Source organism: Microcebus murinus, chromosome 26 (genome assembly GCF_040939455.1).
Source record: "Microcebus murinus isolate Inina chromosome 26, M.murinus_Inina_mat1.0, whole genome shotgun sequence".
Taxonomy (NCBI): domain Eukaryota; kingdom Metazoa; phylum Chordata; class Mammalia; order Primates; family Cheirogaleidae; genus Microcebus; species Microcebus murinus.
Window position 1 is genome coordinate 3227247 of NC_134129.1, and position 22487 is coordinate 3249733.

The window sequence follows — 22487 nt, forward strand, 5'->3', positions numbered from 1 at the left end:
GCTTCCACTCCTTTTCTTTTTGCTTGCAAAAAAAAAAACAAAAAACAAATTATGCTTCCTTACATTTCAACTTATCTTCTCAGTGAAATCCTCTTTAATCGCCTCTAAGGTAATAGCAATTAACACAATCCTTCTGGTTTACATGACTAGCATAAAACTTACTTATTACATTATATTATGGTTAGTTATTCATGCAGCTATCTTTCCATTACCCTGTAAGAAAATTGGGGGCACAACTGACGTAGGTTGTGCATTTTTTTGTATTTTCAACTTTTACTGGAGTGCCCAGCACTGAGTAGAAGGCCAGAGTTGTCTGGTGAATGTATTCACATAATCAATACCTATGAATAATACATCTGACCAAAGAAAGGAGCTGGAATTTTCTAATCTCACTCTGAAAGAAAGGAATAAAGAGCTCTCCTTACTTCTGTCTGGTTGGTTAGAATATATACATTTTACTTATATGACAGTCTTTCAAGGGACGTATTACCTTTTCTCTTCTCATCAATTTAGTTTAGAATAGCAAAACTTTTCCCCTTATATATGAAGGTCTGATGACTTGGGCATAGCTTTGGAGTTACACGTTGGCCTCCTCTGAAAATGGCAATGTGAATTTGAGGAATGGTTATTCACAAAGGTTCACCCATCCATTCAGTCACTCAAATATATTTTATATCTTTCATATGGAACAAATAAAGTTCTTCTTTTGATCCATTGATTTTATATGGGAGATAGAGGACAGAACAATTTAGATCAAGCTCATAAGTAGAGAACAAAATGTCTCTAAAGTCCCAAAATTTTATAAAATTTTTGGCTTTATCCAGATCTAACTCTCATGAGTTCCACAAGAATCAGCCCCTGCAGGACTCACTAAATAATGCTTTCCTCCAGCAGCCTGAAGCCAAAACCAGATTAATGGCTTTCAGGAAAGAGTAGTGGTTTCAGAAAATGGGAAAATATGATGATCTACTGGTGAATGCCACCACTACTGCCGCCACCCCCACACTCGCCCCATTCACCCACCGTCTCACACACACACAACTCCCCTTCTGAGCAAGGTGCTGCCAGAGGCATATATAGACACCACCCTTACAGCAGTTCTCCAGCTTCATTTATACACCACAGAAATAAGGTAAAATGGGGTCAGTCAGGTTCCAAAGATTTTCCTGACTTACAGAAACCCCAGTTAGTTTCCAGGAACCCATGTGGAAAAGACATCAGGTTGAAACTTATGTCAGAGTTTGATGGGAAACCCATTGAGCTGGAAGTCATTGGACCTGAATTCTCATGTTAATTTTGCCCATGGTTATCTTGAGAAAATCTCTTTATGTGTCTAGATCTCAGTTTACCCATCTACCATAGAACATAATTTCCCAGACTGTATTTTTTGTATTCGGGTATACAAACTTCTCAAGGTCCATGGACATGAGCTAGGTGGCACATAAAAGGGCATTATATATTTTATTTTTTATTTCGGCATATTATGGGGGTACAGATTTTAAGGTTTCAATAAATGCCCATTTCCCCCCCCCTCAAAAGTCTGAGTCTCCATCATGACCATCCCCCAGATGGTGCACATCTCACTCATTATGTATATATATATATACCCGTCCCCCTCCCCCCTCCCACCTGCCCAATACCCTATTACCGTAGTACCTATGTGTCCACTTAGGTGCTACTCAGTTAATACCAGTTTGCTGGAGAATATATCTGGTGCTTGTTTTTCCATTCTTTTTTTTTTTTTTTGAGACAGAGTCTCGCTTTGTTGTCCAGGCTAGAGTGAGTGCCGTGGCGTCAGCCTAGCTCACAGCAACCTCAAACTCCTGGGCTTGAGTGATCCTTCTGCCTCAGCCTCCCGAGTAGCTGGGACTACAGGCATGCGCCACTATGCCCGGCTAATTTTATATATATATATCAGTTGGCCAATTAATTTCTTTCTATTTTATAGTAGAGACGGGGTCTCGCTCTTGCTCAGGCTGGTTTTGAACTCCTGACCTTGAGCAATCCGCCCGCCTCGGCCTCCCAAGAGCTAGGATTACAGGCGTGAGCCACAGCGCCCGGCCTGTTTTTCCATTCTTGAGATACTTCACTTAGTAGTATGGGTTCCAGCTCTAACCAGGAAAATATAAGATGTGCTACATCACCATTGTTTCTTAGAGCTGAATAGTACTCCATGGTATACATATACCACATTTTATTAATCCATTCTTGGATTGATGGACACTTGGGCTGTTTCCACAGCCTTGCAATTATGAATTGTGCTGCTATAAACATTCGAGTGCAGGTGTCTTTTTTGTAGAGTGTCATTGGATCTTTTGGGTAGATGCCCAGCAATGGGATTGCTGGAACAAATGGTAGATTCACTTGTATCACTTTAAGATATCTCCATATTGCTTTCCACAGAGGTTGAACTAGTTTGCAGTCCCACCAGCAGTGTAGGAGTGTTCCTCTCTCTCCGCAACCACGCAACCATACCAGCATTTATTGTTTGGAGATTTTTTGATAAAGGCCATTCTCACTGGGGTTAAGTGATATCTCATTGTGGTTTTGATTTGTATTTCCCTGATGATTAGAGATGTTGAGCATTTTTTCATATGTTTGTTGGCCATTCTTCTGTCTTCTTTAGTAAAGTTTCTGTTCAAGTCCTTTGCCCACTTTTTAATGGGGTTATTTGATTTTTTCTTCCTGATTTTCGTGAGTTCTAAGTATATTCTAGTTATCAGCCCTTTATCGGATGCATAGGATGCAAAAATTTTCTCCCATTCTGTAGGTTGTCTGTTTACTTTCATGACTATTTCTTTGGCTGTGCAGAAGCTTTGTAGTTTGATCATGTCCCATTTATTTATTTTGTTGCTGCTGTGATTGCCTTTGGGGACTTCTTCATAAACTCTTTGCCCAGGCCGATGTCTAAAAGAGTGTTTCCAACTTTTTCCTCTAGAGTTCTAATAGTTCCATACCTTAGGTTTAAGTCTGTTATCCAGCGTGAGTTGGTTTTTGTGAGAGGTGAAAGGTGTGGGTCCTGTTTTAGCCTTCTGCAGGTGGCTATCCAGTTTTCCCAGCACCATTTATTGAAAAGTGATTCTTTTCCCCAGCGTATATTTTTGTCTGCTTTGTCAAAGATTAGATGGCTATATGAGGATGGTTTTATATCAGGATTCTCACATCTGTTCCACTGGTCAATATTCCTATTTTTGTGCCAATACCATATTGATTTGATTACTACAGCTTTGTAGTATAGTTTGATATCTGGCATATTAATGCCTCCCATTTTGTTTTTGTTGCCTAGAATTGCTCTTGATATTCGGGGTCTTCTTTGGTTCCATACGAAGCGTAAAATTATTTTTCTATATCTGTGAAGTATGCTGATGGGATTTTAATAGGTATTGATTGCATTGAATCTGTAGATCAGTTTGGGTAGTATAGACATTTTGATGATATTGAGTCTGCCGATCCACGAGCATGGTCTGGATTTCCATCTGTTTACATCCTCTGCTATTTCCTTCCTCAGTGTTTCGTAGTTCTCCCTGTAGAGGTCTTTTACGTCCTTGGTTAAGTATATTCCTAGGTACTTTAATTTCTTTGTTGCTATTGTGAAGGGAATTGAGTCTTTGATTTGGTTCTCAATTAGATTGTTGTTGGCGTATATGAATGCCTCTGATTTCTGTGTATTGATTTTGTATCCTGAGACTTTACTAAATTCATTGATCAGTTCCAGGAGTTTCTTGGTTGAATCTTTGGGGTTTTCTAGATACAATATCATAGCATCAGCAAACAGTGAAAGTTTGATCTCTTCTGCCCCTATTTGGATACCTTTGATTCCATTTTCCTGTCTGATTGCTGTAGCCAAGACTTCTAGCACTATGTTGAACAGAAGTGGAGATAGTGGGCAGCCTTGTCTGGTTCCAGTTTTAAGTGGGAATGATTTCAATTTTTCCCCATTCAGTATGATGTTGGCTATGGGTCTGTCATATATGGCTTGTATCATTTTTAGGTATGTCCCTTCTATGCCTATTCTATTAAGTGTTCGTATCATGAAAGGGTGTTGAATTTTGTCAAAAGCTTTTTCTGCATCTATTGAAAGAATCATGTGGTCTTTGTTTTTGCTTCTGTTTATGTGGTGAATTGCATTTATAGATTTACGTATGTTGAACCATCCCTGCATCCCTGGGATGAAGCCCACTTGGTCATGGTGGATTATTTTTTTGATAAGAGTCTGGATTCGGTTAGCTAAGATTTTGTTGAAAATTTTTGCATCTATATTCATTAGGGATATTGGTCTGTAGTTTTCTTTTTTTGTTGCATCCTTTCCTGGTTTTGGTATCAGAGTAATATTCGCTTCATAAAAGGTGTCGGGGAGGTTTCCGTTCTTCTCGATGTTGTGGAATAGTTTCTGCAAGATAGGTACTAGTTCTTCTTTGTAAGTGTGGTAAAATTCGGGTGTGAAGCCATCTGGACCGGGACTTTTCATTTTAGGGAGATTTTTAATTGCTGTTTCTATTTCAGCTGTTGAGATTGGTCTGTTCAGGGAATCTATTTCTTCCTGGTTGAGCCTAGGGAGGCTGTGTGTTTCTAGAAATTTGTCCATTTCCTCCACATTTTCCAGTTTGTGTGCATAAAGATTTTTGTAGTATTCATAAATTGTATCTTGTATCTCTTTGGGATCAGTTGTGATATCTCCTTTTTTGTTCCTGATGGAGCTTATTAGAGATTTCTCTTTTCTGCTTTTTGTTAGCTTAGCCAATGGTGTGTCAATTTTGTTTATTTTTTCAAAGAACCAACTTTTTGTTTTATTAATCTCCTGAATAGCTTCCCTGTTTTCAATTTAATTTAGTTCTGATTTGATCTTGTTGATTTCACTTCTTCTGCTGGGTTTGGGGTTGGTCTGTTCTTCTTTAACTTGTATATCAAGATTTTGAGCAAGGCCTGGGAAATTTTCCTCTATTATATCTTCAAACAGCTTGTCCAACCCTTGAGTGTTGTCTTCTTCCCCTTCTGGTAACCCTATGACGCTCACGTTAGGTTTCTTCACATAATCCCACAGCTCTTGTAGGCTTTGCTCTTTTCTCTTGTTTCTCTGCTCTATTTCTGTGACTGATTTATTTAATTGGAGGGTGTTATCTTCAAGCTCTGAGATTCTTTCTTCTGTTTGATCTACCCTGTTCTTGAGACTTTCCACTGTATTTTGTAGTTCCTTGAATTGATTCTTCATTTCCAAGAGTTCGGTTAAACTTTTCTTCATTGTGTCTATTTCTTTTTCCATATCCTGGAGGCTTTTTGTGGTTTCTTTGTGTTGGTTATTGAGTTGTTTTTGCAGCTGGGGGAGTGTTCTTATGATCCACATACGAAATTCCTCTTCTGTCATATTGGTTGCCTGATTTTGGTTGGTGTCCGTTTCTAGGGGGCTGGTGCTCCTCTTTGGGGGTTTGTTTTCTGTTTGGTTCTTCATATTTCCTCAGTTCTTTCTCTGATTTCTTCCCATGTCGATCAGTTGTTGTTTCTTTCCTTTAGGTTATTGTTTGGGTATTCACACACCTTGTTTAGTTTCTGAGGCGTTAGGTGGTGTCTGTGGGTGAGATTGGACCACTCCCTGTATATTGAGTCAGTGGGTGCTGTGGAAAGGCTGTGCAAGATGCCATCCCTGTCAGTAGGTGGCGTTTGCTTGGAGGAACAGGCTATGCTGTTGATTTTGTGTCCTGTTATCAGCTCTTGTTCTGGGCGGAGCTGGGTTGGGTAAGCCTGCCCTCACTCATTTAGCAGGGGTCAAAGTTCTGTTCTCTGCTTCCAGGAAAAGCTGTCAGGGCGGAGCTGGAATGGTCCCGCTCAGCCAGAAAGTCTGGGTGTGGGGGTGGGGCTGTCTGAGACCCGCAGTCTGGAGTGGGCCTCGCTTCTTTCCACCCTCCCCAACTCCGTAGCAACTTCTGGGCCTCTGCCAAAAGGCCAGACCACAAGCCACCAGGCCTCCCCAGACTGTGATGCCGGCGGGGAGGTTCCCTGCATAGGAACGCCACCTGGGCTGGGCGCACGACCTCCTCTTGGGAGGAGGGTTGCCCTCTAGGATGCTGATCCGCCCTGGAGGCACACACACCTCAGTAGGCTGTTCACGTATAACCCTTCTGTGCCCCGGGCAATGCTAGCCCTCGGTGCAGGGGATCTGGTCTGCAGGTCCGACCTCTGGGTCCCAGAGTTCAAACTGTATCCCCACCAGGGAGAGGAGTTCTGGTCCCAGTTCACCCACAGGAAGCCCAAGCTGGGTCTATGTCTCTCAGCCTCTGAGTCAGCACCGTTCTCCTGGGAACACCGTGCCAGCAGCACCTGGGAGAGCTGGCAGGTAGGGAGCTCACAGTCTGAGTTCCCCCAAGTCAGCTGTAGGGTCCCAAAAGGGAAGGTCCCATTCCCTGGAGGTGCCTTGGCTGGTGGCTGTATTGTCTCTCTGGGCAGCCACGGGTAGGGTCGGCGGAGGGGAGGAGGAGGCAATATGGCGCCTGCCGCGCGGCTCGGGTCTGTGCACACAGAGGTGCCCGGAGGAAGTTGGGAACCTGGTGCCACGTCTGCTACAGGCTCACCGCTGGCTGGCGGCAGCCGTCTCTGGGCTGGTGTCCGCAGGTCTCTCCACCCGCTGGGTAGCCCACCAGCAGTCCCAAATGCAGGGGAGGGGAAACAGCAAATTCACCTACGCTTGCCGCTGGTCTCTGGGCTGCTCCGGTTGTCTCAGCCTCTAGTTCTCTTCCAGAGCCCCCTCCCGTGGAGTCTCCCGGGGTCTCAGGTACCCCTCCTTCCGGCCCTCGTCCGCTGTATGCTCGTCTTCTTGCTTCTTTTTTCTAATTTCTGCTAGAATCTTTCTTTTCTGCAGAGACACTCTGTCTGGCAGTGTTTCTTGTCCGCCATCTTGCTCCACCCCCAGTTTATTTTTTTTTTTTGAACCATTTATACATCGAACAACTATTTAATTAAAGTCGACTGTATATAAATGATAAGATACAGTGATAAAGAAGACAGATATAATTCTTTCCTTCATGAAGCTTACACAGACAGGGGAGACATGAATAACCACTTTCATATAGCTTTTGTTGCATCTGGGCAGCTTTTTCTCTTTTATAAATGTTGGAGTTGAAACCTACCTAATCATAGTTTTATTTTTTCTAGACAGAGGAAAACTTCTTGTAAAGCAGTGTTTAGAGAATTCTTCCTACGAGGAAGTACAGTAATAAAAAAGTTGTTTCTTATGACTGAAGCCTTCTGAACACTAGTCTGCTTTTCTAGAAATTGTTGGATGACTTCTCCTAAACAAAAGGGGAGCTCAACATTTAATTATAGTACCCCAAATGTCTTTGAACTGGTATGGTTAAATTAGGTTCTAAAAGGTTTGAAAGTTCCAATTTACCAGCTCTGCAAAATCAGCCTGCTCATGTGTTTATACTCCTCCTTCTCAAATAAATCTCGTGACTTTGTACTTCCTAAATTGATCTGTAGCAAAAAGGAGATTGTCCTTATAGCTGGAAATATCGAAGAGAAAATATCATGTGCTGGGCAAGACGTTTTTACTAACTCTGTAGCTAGTGAGTCTCTGAGTGAAAATTAGACAAGTACAGTAAAACTTTACAGCAGAATCATGATTATTTATTTTAAAATAAATTATAATTTTAATATATATTGAGGTGCTAAATTAATTTATAATACAATTAATTTTAAGTCAGATTAAGTTCTCTCTCTCTCTCTCTCTATATATATATATATATATATATATTTTTTTTTTTTTTTTTTTTTTTGAGACAGTCTCACTCTGTTGCCCAGGCTAGAGGGCCATGGTGTCAGCCCAGCTCACAGCAACCTCAAACTCCTGGGCTCAAGCAATCCTTCTGCCTCAGCCTTCCAAGTAGCTAGGACTACAGGCATGCGCCACCACGCCCAGCTAATTTTTTCTATATATTTTTAGTTGGCCAACTAATTTCTTTCTAATTTTAGTAGAGATGGGGTCTCACTCTTGCTCAGGCTGGTTTCAAACTCCTGACCTTGAGCAATCCTCCTGCCTCAGCCTCCCAGAGTGCTAGGATTACAGGCCTGAGCCACTGTGCCTGGCCAGTTTCCAGGTCTTTAACAAATATATCAGTTGCTAGATCATTAAATAAATTTTAGTGATAGATCACTGTATTAGTTTCCTAGGGCTGCTATAACAAACTATTAATACTACAAACTGAGTAGTTTAAAACAATAGAAATTTATTTTCTCACAGTTCTAGAGCCTAAATGTCTGAAATCAGTGTCACCAGGGCCATGATCTCTCTTGAACCTGTAGGGAGAAGCCTTCCTTACTTAGTCTAGCTTCTGACATTTGCCAACAAATCTTGGTATTCCTTGGCTTGCAGATGCATCACCCCAATCTCTGTCTCTGTCTTCACATGACTCCTTGTGTGTCCTCACATCATCTTTCCTCTGTGAATGTCTGTGTCCAAGTTTCCCTTTTTTTATAAGGGCACCAGTCATGTTGGATTAGGGGCCCACCCTACTCTGACATGACCTCATCTTAACTAATTATAACTGCAATGACCCTATTTCCAAATAAGTTCGCATTCTGAGGTTCTGGGACTTCAGCATATGATTTTTCAGTGGGGAGATACAACTCACCCACAACAAGGAGAAATTAAGAATTCTAGCAGAAAGAAATGACAAACTCACAGCCGGTACATTTTCAAAAACCTGGATAATTTTGCATGTTCTCTGTTTTCTTTAGGGCTCTGAGTCAATACAAATTGAGGGTTCATCTGCATCCTTGGATATTCATCCCTGGCTGGACGTAGATCCATCAGAAAGGTAATTCTGTTTTAGAGGTGGCTTGGTGTGTGGAGCTCACGTTGGGTAGAAGCAGTGGTAATGTCTGGGTAAGCCATAAGGAAAGGTAGACAAGCCAGACACAAGCTGAAAAGGTCCTTTCTGCTCTGGGTTCTCTTCCAAGCACATCACAGAAATCAGTTCCTACTGGACCTGGGTAAAGTACCTTCTCTCCCATCAGAATGTGACCCTCTCCTTCCAGAGTCACAGATTTATGAGTTTTCCTGTTAGTTTCTTTATTTTCATCTCCCTAGTTGCTTAGAGGAAAATGAGGATAATTCTGAAAGTAGAACTTTCAACCCAAGCTCTTTTATTGCTTCTAGGTTTGTGGTTTTGAGTATTACTCATACATTTACACCCACAAGGTAAGCTTAAGCCGTTGAAATGTGGTCACTAATTAATTAATCTAAGTAAAACTTTCCCTGCGAAGCATTTATTGTCTCATCTCTCCAGTGAGTTTGAAATCAGGTTTCCAATAATTTCTGATCATGAAGGATCCCTTGGCTTAGGACTCTCAGTAGAAAAGTTCATGGAAAGCCCAGGGTGTTGACTTCTTTCCTGGCTGTATCCCAGCTGGTTTTTGATCCCTGTGCTTGCTTTGGCTTTCCCACATCACCTCTTTATGCGGGTGTTACAGGAACCTTCCTCTCAGTGTCCAATAAAACCCACCCTTTCCCCTCTCAATCTTCCTACAAAAGGTTGGAAAAAACCTGATGGTGATCTTACTTTAATTTTAGGCCACAGGATAGATAGCGGTAGTTAGGCGGGTAAAGTTAAGCGTGGTCATCATTTTTCGCACTGAACTGTTCCAGCGAGGAACAATCAGAAAAGAGTTCCACAGAGAGAATGTCTATTTACATAATAAGTCCTCTGGAGGAAATATGAGTCCTATGAGAGTCTGAGGTTCACCTAGCAGTTTACGGAAGGATTAGCAATGTGTATGTGCTAAGAGCCAATGGCAAAAAGAAAGTTTTCTTATGCTGTGGGTGGTCAGATGTCCATGGAGCTATGGAACTGTATGAAGGATGCATACAGCAATGGGGAAAAACAAGAAGGGATTTCCTCTAAGACAGCTGTGCTACAAAGCCACGCAGGCAAGCCCTGAGCACTGATGGGGATGATCAAATGCAGAGAGCAACACGCTCAGAGCCCAGAGATTGGGGTTCTGTCTCTGCCCTGCCATTAACCAGTTGAGTGATTAAGAGCAATTCGTTAGCCGCTTTTGTTCTCACTTTCTTACTTAACACTCTTCACCATTTGCCTGATTCAATAGCTTTTCTGTGGGTCTTTTCTGTTTCTTGGAAGCTCTTTTGACCAAAACTTTGTTAAAATACATATGTATGTATTTGAATATTTTTAGTACTGTTATTATCCTGCTACTGGGATTGTGTAGTGGGGGCAACTCTGTGGTGGGTACCTTAATTTGGCTGCTTTATATCTGTTTCTTTAATCCTCACAATTACTATAGGAAGAGGTATTATCACTATTTACAGCTGCAAAATTGAAACTTAGGTAGGTTATTAAAGTGGCCAAGTGGAAATCAATAGCTGAAAAGCACCTAGCCAGTGGACAGGGCCAGTGGAAATGGGACTCACATAAGTCTGTGGGTTCACAAAGGTGGCGTAGGTCTCCAAAGCGGCGGCCAACAGAAGCTCCTTGTTAAGGGAAGTGGCTGACGAGGCCTTTGGGGACAGAGGAGGCTGCTGAACATCTCAACAGGAGCCAAGAAACATGAAAAAGTACAGAAAAGGAAGGTACTAAAAATAAGATTTTATTTATTAAAAATAATTTTTACTACCCTCTTCATAATTACACAGATAATACGTGCACATTAAAGAGTAGTCAGACTATACAGAAAAACTTAAGGAAATGAAAAAATATATACTATAGACCTACCATAATTATTTTATTATTACATATTACCTTCTAGTTTTCATCTGTTTAATGATTACAGTTTTTTCAAATTGCAATCTGCTTGATGAATTATAAATATTTTCTCATGTTGTTAAATAGTCTTTATCATTATCATTTCACATGGCAACATACTAATATGTCATATTATATATAATAAATCATTTCCCCATGGGTGGGCATTGAGAAACATGAACATTTTGTTTTTTCTTTTATCTTTTTTCTTTTCACACATGAGGTCTCACTCTGTTGCCCGGAGTACAGTGGCCTGATCATAACTCACTGCAACCTTGAACTCCTGGGCTTAGGCAATCTTCCCACCTGAGCCTCCTGAGTAGCTAGGACTATGGGCATGCACCACCACACCCAGCTTATTTTAAAAAAATTTTTGTAGAGTCAGGACTTTGCTATGTTTGCCCAGGCTGGTCTTGAACACCTGGCCCCAAGTGATCCTCCTGCCTTGGCCTCCCAGAGTGCTGGGATTATAGGCATAAACCATGGTGCCCAGCCAAAAAGCATGAACTTTTATGGGTGATTAGAAGTAGATTCTTCATAAATAGTACTTTGACAGATTAAATTTGGGGAAGGAATATGGTTTCTAGGAACAACCATCTTGAGTTTCATAGACATACAAATTTGTTAAAAATGAGAGTTACACATTATCTATTCTACCAGCTGTTTGTAGAAGATGAATATTAGAAAGTCAATAACATTAAATTAGATTTCTTAAAAAGAAATTTTAAAAAAGGAGTGAAAGGTGATCTTTAGGTATTAAGAAGAGTCAAAGAGAAATTTAAGGTATTAGTAGAGAGATCAGTAACTGTAATAATATATATCTGTGTTCTGGATAAGAAGAAGGTATTCAGCATGGTCTATGCAAAATGGAGTCAGAATTTCAAGTAGAAATGCAATAGCTTTAAGAAAACTTTTCTTGGCACTATAAGCTCACACATGTACTTTTATATGCTACAGAGTTGAAAAAAAAAGTTAAAATTCTGAAGTATTGAGGCCACAGCTATTAAAAAAAAAGGTTTTAAACCAGATTTGTGAGAAGAAGAAAATATGTGTTATGGTATGCTAAATGCTATTCTATATAGTACTTTTTCATGCTGGTAAATGTTCCACTTATGCCAATGTGAACTATTGTTTTTGCTGGCAAAAAATAGTTCAAATAAAAACAGAAGCAAACCACCATTTCTTAACACAGTAAAGATGAACATTTTCAAACATTTAATGGAAATTATTTACACATTTATTTCACTGTTATTCAAAGGAAGTAGTAGGAATTCCATGAAAATCTGTGCTCATAACAAAAGTAGATGGCTAAGTAAATTGGAAGAGTGTTTTTATGTTAGAAGTATGGTAAATAGAAGATGAGTTAAAAAGAAACAAAAGTATCTATTTAAAAAACATTATTGTTGTTAGCTTTAACTTCCTCTGACCCTCACAGACTAGGTAAGAATCTGGAATAGACAGAGTGAGTTGTCTACCAAATATTCATTCACTTTTTCTTGTGTCAGAAACTGAATTTTGCTCTGTGGGCCTGGCTAAAATACTTCCCCAGACTTGCTTGCAACTTAGGAGTAACTACATGACATTTTCAGCAGATGAAGTAATTGAAGAAACCTGCTAGATTCTTCTTTACTCTTTCTTTGTTCTTGTTCTTGCCTGGAAAACAAATAGTGAGGTTGAAGGTGCCCAGCCAACTTGAGACCATTCACAGCAAGATGAGAGATTAAGTCACATAATAATGGCAGCATGAAAAGGACAGAGACCCCGGAGCACTGAGGCACCCACTTGGCTGCTTGCCTCTGTACTTCTTTTCATGTGAGGCAGGTGATGTGAGGCTGTTTGGATAAGCCACTGTCATCAGATTTCTCTTACATACGGTACACATAAATTCTAAATGATGCAGAGCCCTTGGCATGTCCTCTTTTTGTATTCCACTACTATGGCATTGATGTGTTTAATGATTTTCTTCCTCAAATCCTCTGAACTATTAATTACATTAATGAGTTAACATTTGTAAAGCACTCCCTCTTTCTCTTCATTGTATTTAATACCTAATAAATGCCTGAAACATTGTGTGCATTTAATAAATATGTATTTGCAGATAATTGGAAAGTTGTTTGACTCCAACATGTGACACACACACACATATATAAATGTATGTATGTGCAAACATTTATATATCTATAATTATAAATTATGTGTTTTTGCATACTTGTATAGGTTTAAAATACTCTGACATCAAAGAATTACTCTGGGAGAGTAATTACCACTATTTCCTTTTCAACTAGGATTTGTATATTGTTGTAATAATGGACATTTATGTGTTGCAATGAACTCTGAGATCTTGGAGAGCAAAAGAGAGCCAGTAGGGCTAAGAGGGAGATAAAGAAACTTAATGACTTTAGATTCCCTCTAGCAGTATTTGCCAGACCACCTGAACAAGCATATTGTAAAAGCAAAATAAAACATATAGCATGTTAAATCCAAACAACTTTGTGGAATACAGAATGCTACACTATCTTTTTCCTGGTGATTCATGGGCATATTCAAGTTGTCTACAGTAGAGAAATCTGTTTAACTTTGTTTAATTCAGCATTTCTCAGCCTGTGTGATCATGAAACCCTTCTATTCCAGTCACAACTATTAATGCCCAGTGGAAATTCTGTTATGTGATGGAAAACCCTGCGATACAGGATCACAGGATCAGAAATAAGAAATTCACCACTATTATTGAATATTAATCTAGAATATCTAGTGCAGTTATATAGTAATCAGAAATAGAATGTATGACTTCTGGAAAGCATAAATTCAAGACTTATTGTAGAAAGCAGAAATTCCTATTTTGCCAACTTTTTTCAGAAGACAGAAATCCCTGTAGTACCATTAGATCAAGACGTTTATCTTGTTCTTCATTTTATCTCTGTCAGCCAGAGTAACTATGTCTAACTCATAGGTGCTCAATAAATACTTGTTGAAAGAAGGAAGGCTTATTGGAAGAAAAGGGGAGTGGGGAGAGAAAAGGAATCTCAGGGAAACCAGTCCTCCAGAGAAGCAGCATCCTGGGAAAGCTGCCACGGTCCTATAAGCTTTCTGGAGACTTGAACATGCCTCACAAATTGCTTTTCCTCCAAATTACCATTGTTTGAACTTTTAAGTTTCTTTTATTCCAATGATAGAAAATATGTGGACTTGATAGTTATCAATCAGAATCTCTCAACATAGTACTCCAGCAACCACTATCAATTAGCTGGATTAGGTGAGAGATAAGGACCAGATCATGCAAGGTTTTGTGGGCCATATGGTCTCTGTAACAACTATTAAACTCTGCCATTGTAGAATGAAACAACCATAGATGATATGTAAATGAATGAGCATAGCTGTGTTCTGATTAAAGTTTATAGTAGTCGCCTCTTATCCAAGGGGGTGTGTTCCGATACCCCCAGTGGGTGCCTGCAACTGCAGATAGTGCTGAGCCCTATATAGACTATGTTTTTTCCTATACATATATATCTGTGATAAAGTTTAATTTATAAATTAGGCACAATAAGAGATTAAAAATAATAACTATAAATAAAATAGAACAATTGTAACAATATACTTTTCACAATTGTATGTATAGAAGATTTGTTCTTACCATAGATCTTAGCAACCTCAGCATACAATTTTTTTTTATTTCGTATTAAGTTGAGAACGTTCACCTTTTCATTTAAAGGAAGCACTTTATGGCTTCTCTTTGGCATATGCAAATCACTGCTCTTGTACTTTTATGCCATTATTAAGTAAAATAAGGGTTACTTGAACATAAGCATTACGATACTGAGACAGTGGATTTAATAACTGAGAGAGCTGCTGATTGACTAATGAGTGGTGGCATCTACAATGCAGATAAACTGGACAAGGGGAGGATTCACGTCCTGGGTAGGATGGGGCAGGATGGCACCAGATTTCATCATGCTTCTTTCTCAGACTGGCCTGCAATTTAAAATTTATGGATTGTTTATTTCTAGAACTTTTCATTTAATATTTTCCCACGATAGTCGAATGTGGAGTAACTGAAAGGATGGAAAGTGAAACAGTGAATGAAAGGGGAATCCACTATTTACGGACACTGAAATTTGGATTTCAAATAATTTTCACATCACAGAATATTATTCTTTTGATTTATTTTTCAACCACCTAAAAATGTAAAAACCATTCTTAGCTTACAAGTCACTTAAAACCAGGCCATGGGACAGATTGGGTCCAGGAATAGTTTATCAATTCTTGGACTAAATTAATAGAATTCTTGATATTTACATGACACTTGAATGCCAAAAATAATGGCAATATATTTTGAGACTCTGGTCACGTGACCTTGTTATGGTTAGTGGAATGTAGGAGGAAATAATATATGCAAATTCTGAGTCATACTCTTAAAGGGAAGTGGTGAACTCTGCCTCTTTTCTTTCCATTTTCCTATTTCTTATTGGCTGGAATGAAGGTCATCTTGAACCATATGGTTGACAGAAATGGTCTGGGGATGGGAGAACAAATAGAAAAAGCCAGGATTCTTGGCTCTGGACTGTGCAGCTATACTGTTAGGATAATGAGGGGAAAAACCTACAGTCTTGTTTAATCCTCTGTTTCTAGGTCCCTCTCACACATCACCAAATTTATATTCTAACTAATTTGACTGGTTAGCTTTTGGCCAACATCTCTTCTTAATGAATGACAAGTTAATGAGTTGTGCTTTCAAGAAGCGCACTGTAAACAGTGGTTAACAGCTTTGTGTGGAGTTAAAAAAAAAATTATTCTTGGTTATTTGCCAAGTCAGGATAGTTTGGACCTGGAATAGCTTTCACATTTTTTAAAAACCAGAATTTTTACATATTTGCAGGTATTTGCCTTTTCTTCTGAGTGTTGATTTCCTTGGATTTGGAAGTGAACAAATGCACCTTTTATCCCTTTTCTTCCTCCTCTATTACACTTAAGGAGGAACAATATTAATTTGGAAAAACATAAATAATCTACTTCTTATAATCTCTGAGGAAGAATTAATTCACATTGTCCTTCGTGGAGCTTATATATATAAATGAATGGGTTTAAAAATCCTCCCCGAAGTACCTCATGGTCCTATGGGTATTCACGTTCATATGATAACAGAAAGAAATTGTAGTCATAATAGACATATTTATCTTGTGAGTATTTTATATTTTCCACAGTAGACCTCGGGGGTCCCAGGCTGTGAACCACAGTGGAAAGAGATCCCACAGTCTCCAAGTCTGAAAGCCACTACGAGAATCATCAGCCATCACTTGGCATTGTCCAAACACAATGGTTTGAGTTTTTGTGCTGACACAAAGTATTTCCCATTCATCTCTCTCCCCCTTTCTCTCCTCTTTCTCTCTCTGCCAAAAACTCAACTCGCTTTAAGTAGGCACAGTCTTCCAAGTCCTGGCTGTTAGTGTCCCCGAGAGGTTTCAAGGAGAAGCAGTCTTGGCTGGGAGTTAGAGCCAGAGGCCGGCCAGTGAAGGGAACAATGTCTGGGTTTTGAGAAACAGCTGGAGCTTCAGAGGGAGAAAAGCAGCTTGGTGAATGAGGAAAGAATGTGCTTGTCACTTCGAGAGGCAAGAAACTTAGACTTCCCTCCTGCCCCTGCCAGCAAGTATTTATTGGAAAGGGCAGAGTGGTGGTGATGGCAGGTGACTTTTGGTTTGGATTTTATGGAATTTTTCATGTTTATCTTGCCTTTTCAAAGAGCAGATCAATGTACAAATCCCACACTGTAACTATTCTGAATTCCGCTCATGTTTTTATTGGATATGAGTGTTACTCCTCAGAGTTATTTTTAAGAATGCTGCCCCTGGCCCATTTTGAAACTCTGCTTGCTTTCCCTGCATGTAAGTTAATATTTGTTACAGGGATTTTGGAGAAAAAAAGCAGAGGGCATTAAATGGAAAGTGAGGGCCCTAGGCAGAAAGGATCCTGTTCTGAGAGCATAAGCCGAACTTAACAGCTGGAGGGAATGGGATGGCCTATTTAGACAAAATAAGGAAATTTTAGCTGAAACCAAAGATAAACCTATGAAAAGTTTGACCAAGTAGAAAAAAAAATTTTAAGATGTCATATTTTTTAGTCATGTTTTGATTTCTCTCTGGTTTTCCTGGATTCTTATGGAAACAGATAGAACAACAGAGACTGTTTTCCCATTCTGATTCCACTTGTTAGACTTGGAAAGTGTGACCTGATTTTAAGAATCACTTATAAAATGAACAGAAAAAAGGCACAATATTCATATTCAATTTTCATTTTTATTTTTTTTTACCATTTTAAGATCTCTTGCCTTGCTTTCTCAACTCTCAGCGTGCTCTCCTACTTCATGATGGGACAAGTATTCTCGAGTTCCAGCCGTGTGGCAGACCCCAGTACTAGACCCTTTCCTTGTAAGAGCCTGAGGTAAGGATTATTGCACCCATTTCAAAGATGGGAAACCAAGGCTCAGGAGGGTCCTCATAACTTGTCTAATATTAGCTTGTATAATATTAGGGGGGAGGAGGGGATGGGTATATACATACATAATGAATGAGTGCAAGGGAGCCCACTGGTAGAATCTACATGGTTCACTTCGTAAGGACACAGAGCAGGATGGAGAAGGTGGATCTGGGGGGGGGGGGGACTGAGAAAGCCAACACAGGTATCCACAGTCACTCAGCGTACAGGGACAAGTAGCTGCATCTCTTATCTTACTCAGGACCACATAAGAATGAGTGTTAAATACCAAAGACATATTCCCCATACTTATAGTTTCACTTGTTAAGTCTCTTATATTCTAGTTATCATTCAGGGAGTTAAAAAATAACATATCAAAAATACTGATTTTGATTAGTATACAGTCACATTTTTGGAACTGCTGATGTTTAAGACCCATAGAGTGCCAGTATGCTACACTTTAAGAAAAGTTGAAGCTTGCTATACTATGTATGCCATATGCCCCAGATCTAATGGCAAAGAAGCAAAATGAAATTAATAGAAACTTTGCCAGTTTAAGGACTCTGGGAAAAGATCCCATGCTGGAAAAACTCACCATACGTTTGTAAACATAAATCAACTTTAACACATAATTTTCCTTGGACATAGTGGTTGAAGAATGAATTTTCTTTGTTAGCCTGTTTTATGAACATAACCAGAATACTTTCATCACCCAAAGCACCATTTTGTTATTTTCAGGATGATAATGATTTTACTCTGTTTTGGAATTGCCTTGTGTCCCACATACTATAATTTCTAAGCTGGGAATAAATTGCATAATGCTATTATTTGGCTAGCTTAATTCAAGATTTAAAAATAAGTGCTTATGCTTATGGATAACTTTTCAATAATAGTTTTGTGATTTATGGACTTGCCGGGAACTAGATACAGTTTGTATACATAACACTTTGACATATTTTATTGAGGAATATGAAAAACTAAGAGTTGGGAAAGAGAAACATACATTAATAAAGACAGGAAAACAAGAAAGATATATGAGGAATGGCTAAAGAAATGAATATAATTTAGCTTAGAGAAGAGGGTATTTGAGGAAGAATTATATGGACAGTGCTGACCAACTGGGTCTTGCTCTTTAGTCAGGATATACAATAATGAACTTAATGAGTATGTGTTAAGGATATGTATATTGGGTTCAAAGATATTTGGCCTAGAGTACTAGCTCCAAACACTTCCTAGCAATACATAGATAACCTTGGGTGGATTCCTTAACTCATCTGACCTCTAGTTTTCTCATATGAAATATACAGATAAAAGCAATAATGACCTCATGAGATGGTTGGGAGGATTGAATGAGCTCAGCTTTGCACTCTGATATATGGTAAATGTCCACTAAATATAAGCTATTTTTATCACTCAAAGTCAAAGACATTTAAATATTAGAGTGGATCATCGAAATTGCAGATTCTTATTTCGCAAACACTAAGACTGTGGCAGGGTCACCTCTGTCTGTAAGCAACATGTTTCTTTAGATGGTCCATTTATGCATTTTTCTAGCCCACAATCCTAGAAGCAAACTATAAATAAGGAGCAGTTATTGTAAAAATCCTTTCTACTCTGTCAGTGTTGGCTTGCTATTTCTGGGGAGGGAATTATTGCTATTTAGTTCCATGTTTGTCGCTCTGTAGAGAGTGGAAATCAGAGCCTCACTGCTGATCGGCCCCTACCAAGGCTCCAGTGCAGAACCAGAGCCTGAGCTATATGTTGCTCTTGTGCCCTACTCTTATCCCTTGGATGTAAGCCTGGAGACATTTCAAATCTGCATCTCTTTGATATTTTCTCCAAAGCCAAGGGTGGCTACTCTGCTTGGGCACATGGCCAGGAAATTGACCCTCTTCTGGGGCAGAGATCACCAATTGCTTTCTGGAGCTAGTGTATAAATTCTTTAGCTCCTTTACTCTTTGGATGAGGAAATCCTCTTTTACACTGTTTTCCCACAAGAATCTGTCCCAGTCACCCACATGCCAACTCACCCTTTATTGGCTGTCCTTGTTTCACTCCCCCCACCCCACTCCAGTGTTTTTAGGATCACCTCTCAAATAAATTGCTTGCACTAAAAAAATCCTTGTTGCAGGCCGTGCGTGGTGGCTCACACCTGTAATCCTAGCACTCTGGGAGGCCAAGGCATGAGGATCACTTGAAGTCAGGAGTTTAAGACCAGCCTGAGCAAAAGTGAGACCCCGTCTCTACTAAAAATAGAAAAATTAGCTGGGTGTGGTGGGGTGTACCTGTAGTCCCAGCTACTCAGGAGGCTGAGGTAGGAGGATCACTTGGGCACAGGAGTTTGAGGTTGTTGTGAGCTAAGCTGACACCACAACATTCTAGCCCAGGCAACAGAATGAGACTCTGTCTTAAAAAAAGAAAAAGAAAAAAAAAAAAAAAAAAGAAAAATCCTTGTTTCAGAGTCTGCTTTTGGGGGAGCCAAACTGAGGCAGGGTGTCAGTGGCTATCTTTCATGTTTTAAGAGCAATAAAGATTACAGTGGAGATTACAGGAGATTTGATGTGAATAGGAAAGGGTCAAATTTATGGGGGAATTGGAAAGTTGAATGTCCATTTGAAGTACAAACATCCTATTGAATGCTAAATACCAGACACTGGGCTAAACCCTAGGGTCATAAGCAAGGGTTCCTGCTTTGGAAAGACTCATATTCTTCTGGGAGAGACAAACAGCAATTCATGATCAAACTCCAAGGTGATCTGTGACTTAAGAAAGCCGAGTGCAAAGTGCTTTTGGAGTACAGATGGGAGAGGAGCTCAGAAGGCTGATAGCAGTATACTTCAAATTCACAAAGTAAGTGATATTTGATTTGTACCAATGGATGAGCAGGACTTTGGTGGGAAAAGGGTAAGGTGCGTATTCTAGACAGGAAAACAACTTGCATAGATGCTTGAAGATACTTGGAGTGTTTGGGTGGACAACTGGGGGAAAGTTCATTGTTGAGTGAACTGAATAGTCTATGAGAACAATCCCAAAAATGTTACCTTGGTGTGCCTGCTGATGGTTGATTGTAATGATCGTGATGCTGATCGTAATTCCTCTTTAGGCTGAAGAGGGAAAAAATCTGATGCATTCATCTAAAACTTTATTTGCTACGGGAATTTGCTTTGGTTAATGCAACTTTTAAGACCTGTTGGTTCACTCAAAGGTCAAGGAACATTTATGTAAGGGATCTTCAATAACATTCTTTCAGCTTGGCGAGCGGAGAATGCCCTGATGCCAGTTTTCTCCTCTTTTGAGTATTAAATTTGTGTATGGCTTCATTTGACTTCCCACCAAATAGTGAAATTGTTTTCTAAATATGCAGATAATATCATGTGAACTTAGAGACATTTGTTTTACTTTTATTTCCTTTTCAGTGATTTTCTTTCTTGGTTTATCAAAAGGACCGTGATCATGACCAAAGCCTGCACTGTGAAATTTTTTTCACCAGATCAGTCAGTTTGCATTAGCACTGCCTGTGTTTCCCAAAGTACATTCTGCAAACCTTTAATTCTAAACACTGGTTATTAGGGTGGTAATAGGTGTCATTCGGTGAAAGTGTTCTGTAGTTCTATAAGTTTAGGTGATTTTAGAATGTGGTGATCAGAACACAGCTGCCTTTCTTCTACTCCAATTTTAAGAGACTTGACTCCCTTGAGCCAGGACTCTGTTGAGCCTGGAGGCCCTGGGCTATGGTGAGGGCTTAGGCACTGTGGGATCCTTTTGGTGAAAACTGGTACAGGTTTCCTTGGATTACAGAGTGAAAACCAAGGGTACTTAATCTTGGGAAAATCTTGGGGGAATATCTACCTCAATTCCAGGTACCTGTTCTAGGTCTCACCTCCCTAAGCATCCAGAGACCAAAAGACAATAGAAAGGCGAATTTGCTTCTGAATATCTGGGCAGTAGGTGTTCAGAAGGGGAAAAGGGAGCAGACACAGGAGAAGCAATAGCTAAATTTGGGGGGAACGTTTTTCAGTCGGAAGCTGGTCATGAGTCTGACTGTTTAAAGCACTCTTGGGGTCCAGGCTGGAGTGGTGAGAAAAGACACTCATTCAGTTATTTGCTGGTAAGATTCTTTAAAGCTAATGCATAAAGGAAAACTTTTTACAACCTTCCAGAAAGAAAGATTATATCATCTAGAGAGGAAAAAAAAATCATAATGCCACTGGAATATCATCTGTAAACATAGGAATCTAAGAAAAAGGACAGAAAACCAAGAATTCCATATGCAGCCAAGAAATTAGTCATCTGAATAATGATGTCCAAGGATAGGTAGCAACTCAAAGCAAGAGTCATCCAAGTAACGTCTCTGAGAAACCTCTCCAGATAAAATGTAACTGAATCAAAATTAAGAACTCAAGCCAGAGACAAGATAAAGTGAACAGGAAACAATGATGAACAATGAGCCTTGCCATATGAACACATTCATTCATTTGTTCAACAAATATTTACTGAATGCCTAAAAATGACCAACATAGTTGGCAATGAGGACACTGCAATGAAAAGGACAGACAAGAATTAGATCTTGACGGATGAATATAAAATGTCTGGAAATCGATGACGTAATGTAAGGGTTGCTGAGACACAGGGGCACACTATAATGAATATTTAAATAAATACTAAAATATGCCGGCAGGCCCTAGTGGGGAGGAGTGAATTCATGTGAAAGCCTCTTGAAGTGCTGGAGGGAAATGATAGGCATTGGGTTTGGGGAGGTGGAATTGAAAGTATTCTACTCAGGGGGAACTTGGCAAAGTATTTGTTTTAAGTGCAGATATCAGCCACAATAGACAGAAACCTAAAGATGCCTCCCCGCCCAGGCATTTCTTGCCCTAATCTCCAGGACAAGAAACTGTGAATCTGATAGGATAGCGTGCCCATGATTATGTTATCTTAAATGGCAACGTCACTTTTTGATGTAATTAAGGCTTTTAATCAGTAGACTGAATTAATCAAAAGGGAGATTATCAAGGTAGGCCTAGTCTAATTGCCTGAGTACACTATAAGCAGAGAGCTTTCTCTGGCGGGTGGCAGATGAGAAAGTCAGATAGGTTCAAAGCACAAGAAGGATTTGATAGCTCTGAAGAGGGAAGGTGCCATGCACAAGAACTGGAGAGTGGCCACTGGTTGCTGAGAGCAACCTCTAGCCATTAGCCAGCAAAGAAATGAAGACCTCAGTCGTACAAATGCAGGGAACTAGATCCACCCAAGAATCTGAATAAGCCTGGA

At 39.7% G+C, this 22487-nt stretch overlaps 1 protein-coding gene across 6 annotated transcripts in view; it reads left to right on the top strand.

The window, feature by feature from the left end:
* Positions 1-22487, top strand: part of COX18 (cytochrome c oxidase assembly factor COX18) — a 182257-nt gene that overhangs the window by 42958 nt on the left and 116812 nt on the right. For all 6 annotated transcript variants that reach the window (XR_012915068.1, XR_012915070.1, XR_012915069.1 and 3 more), the window contains one exon: positions 8728-8807. Coding sequence is in view for 2 of the 6 variants with exons in the window: in XM_075997804.1 (XP_075853919.1) it covers positions 8728-8807 (80 nt within the window). In the remaining 4 variants the exon portion in view is untranslated. Of the gene's footprint in view, positions 1-8727; positions 8808-22487 lie in introns of those variants that run through there.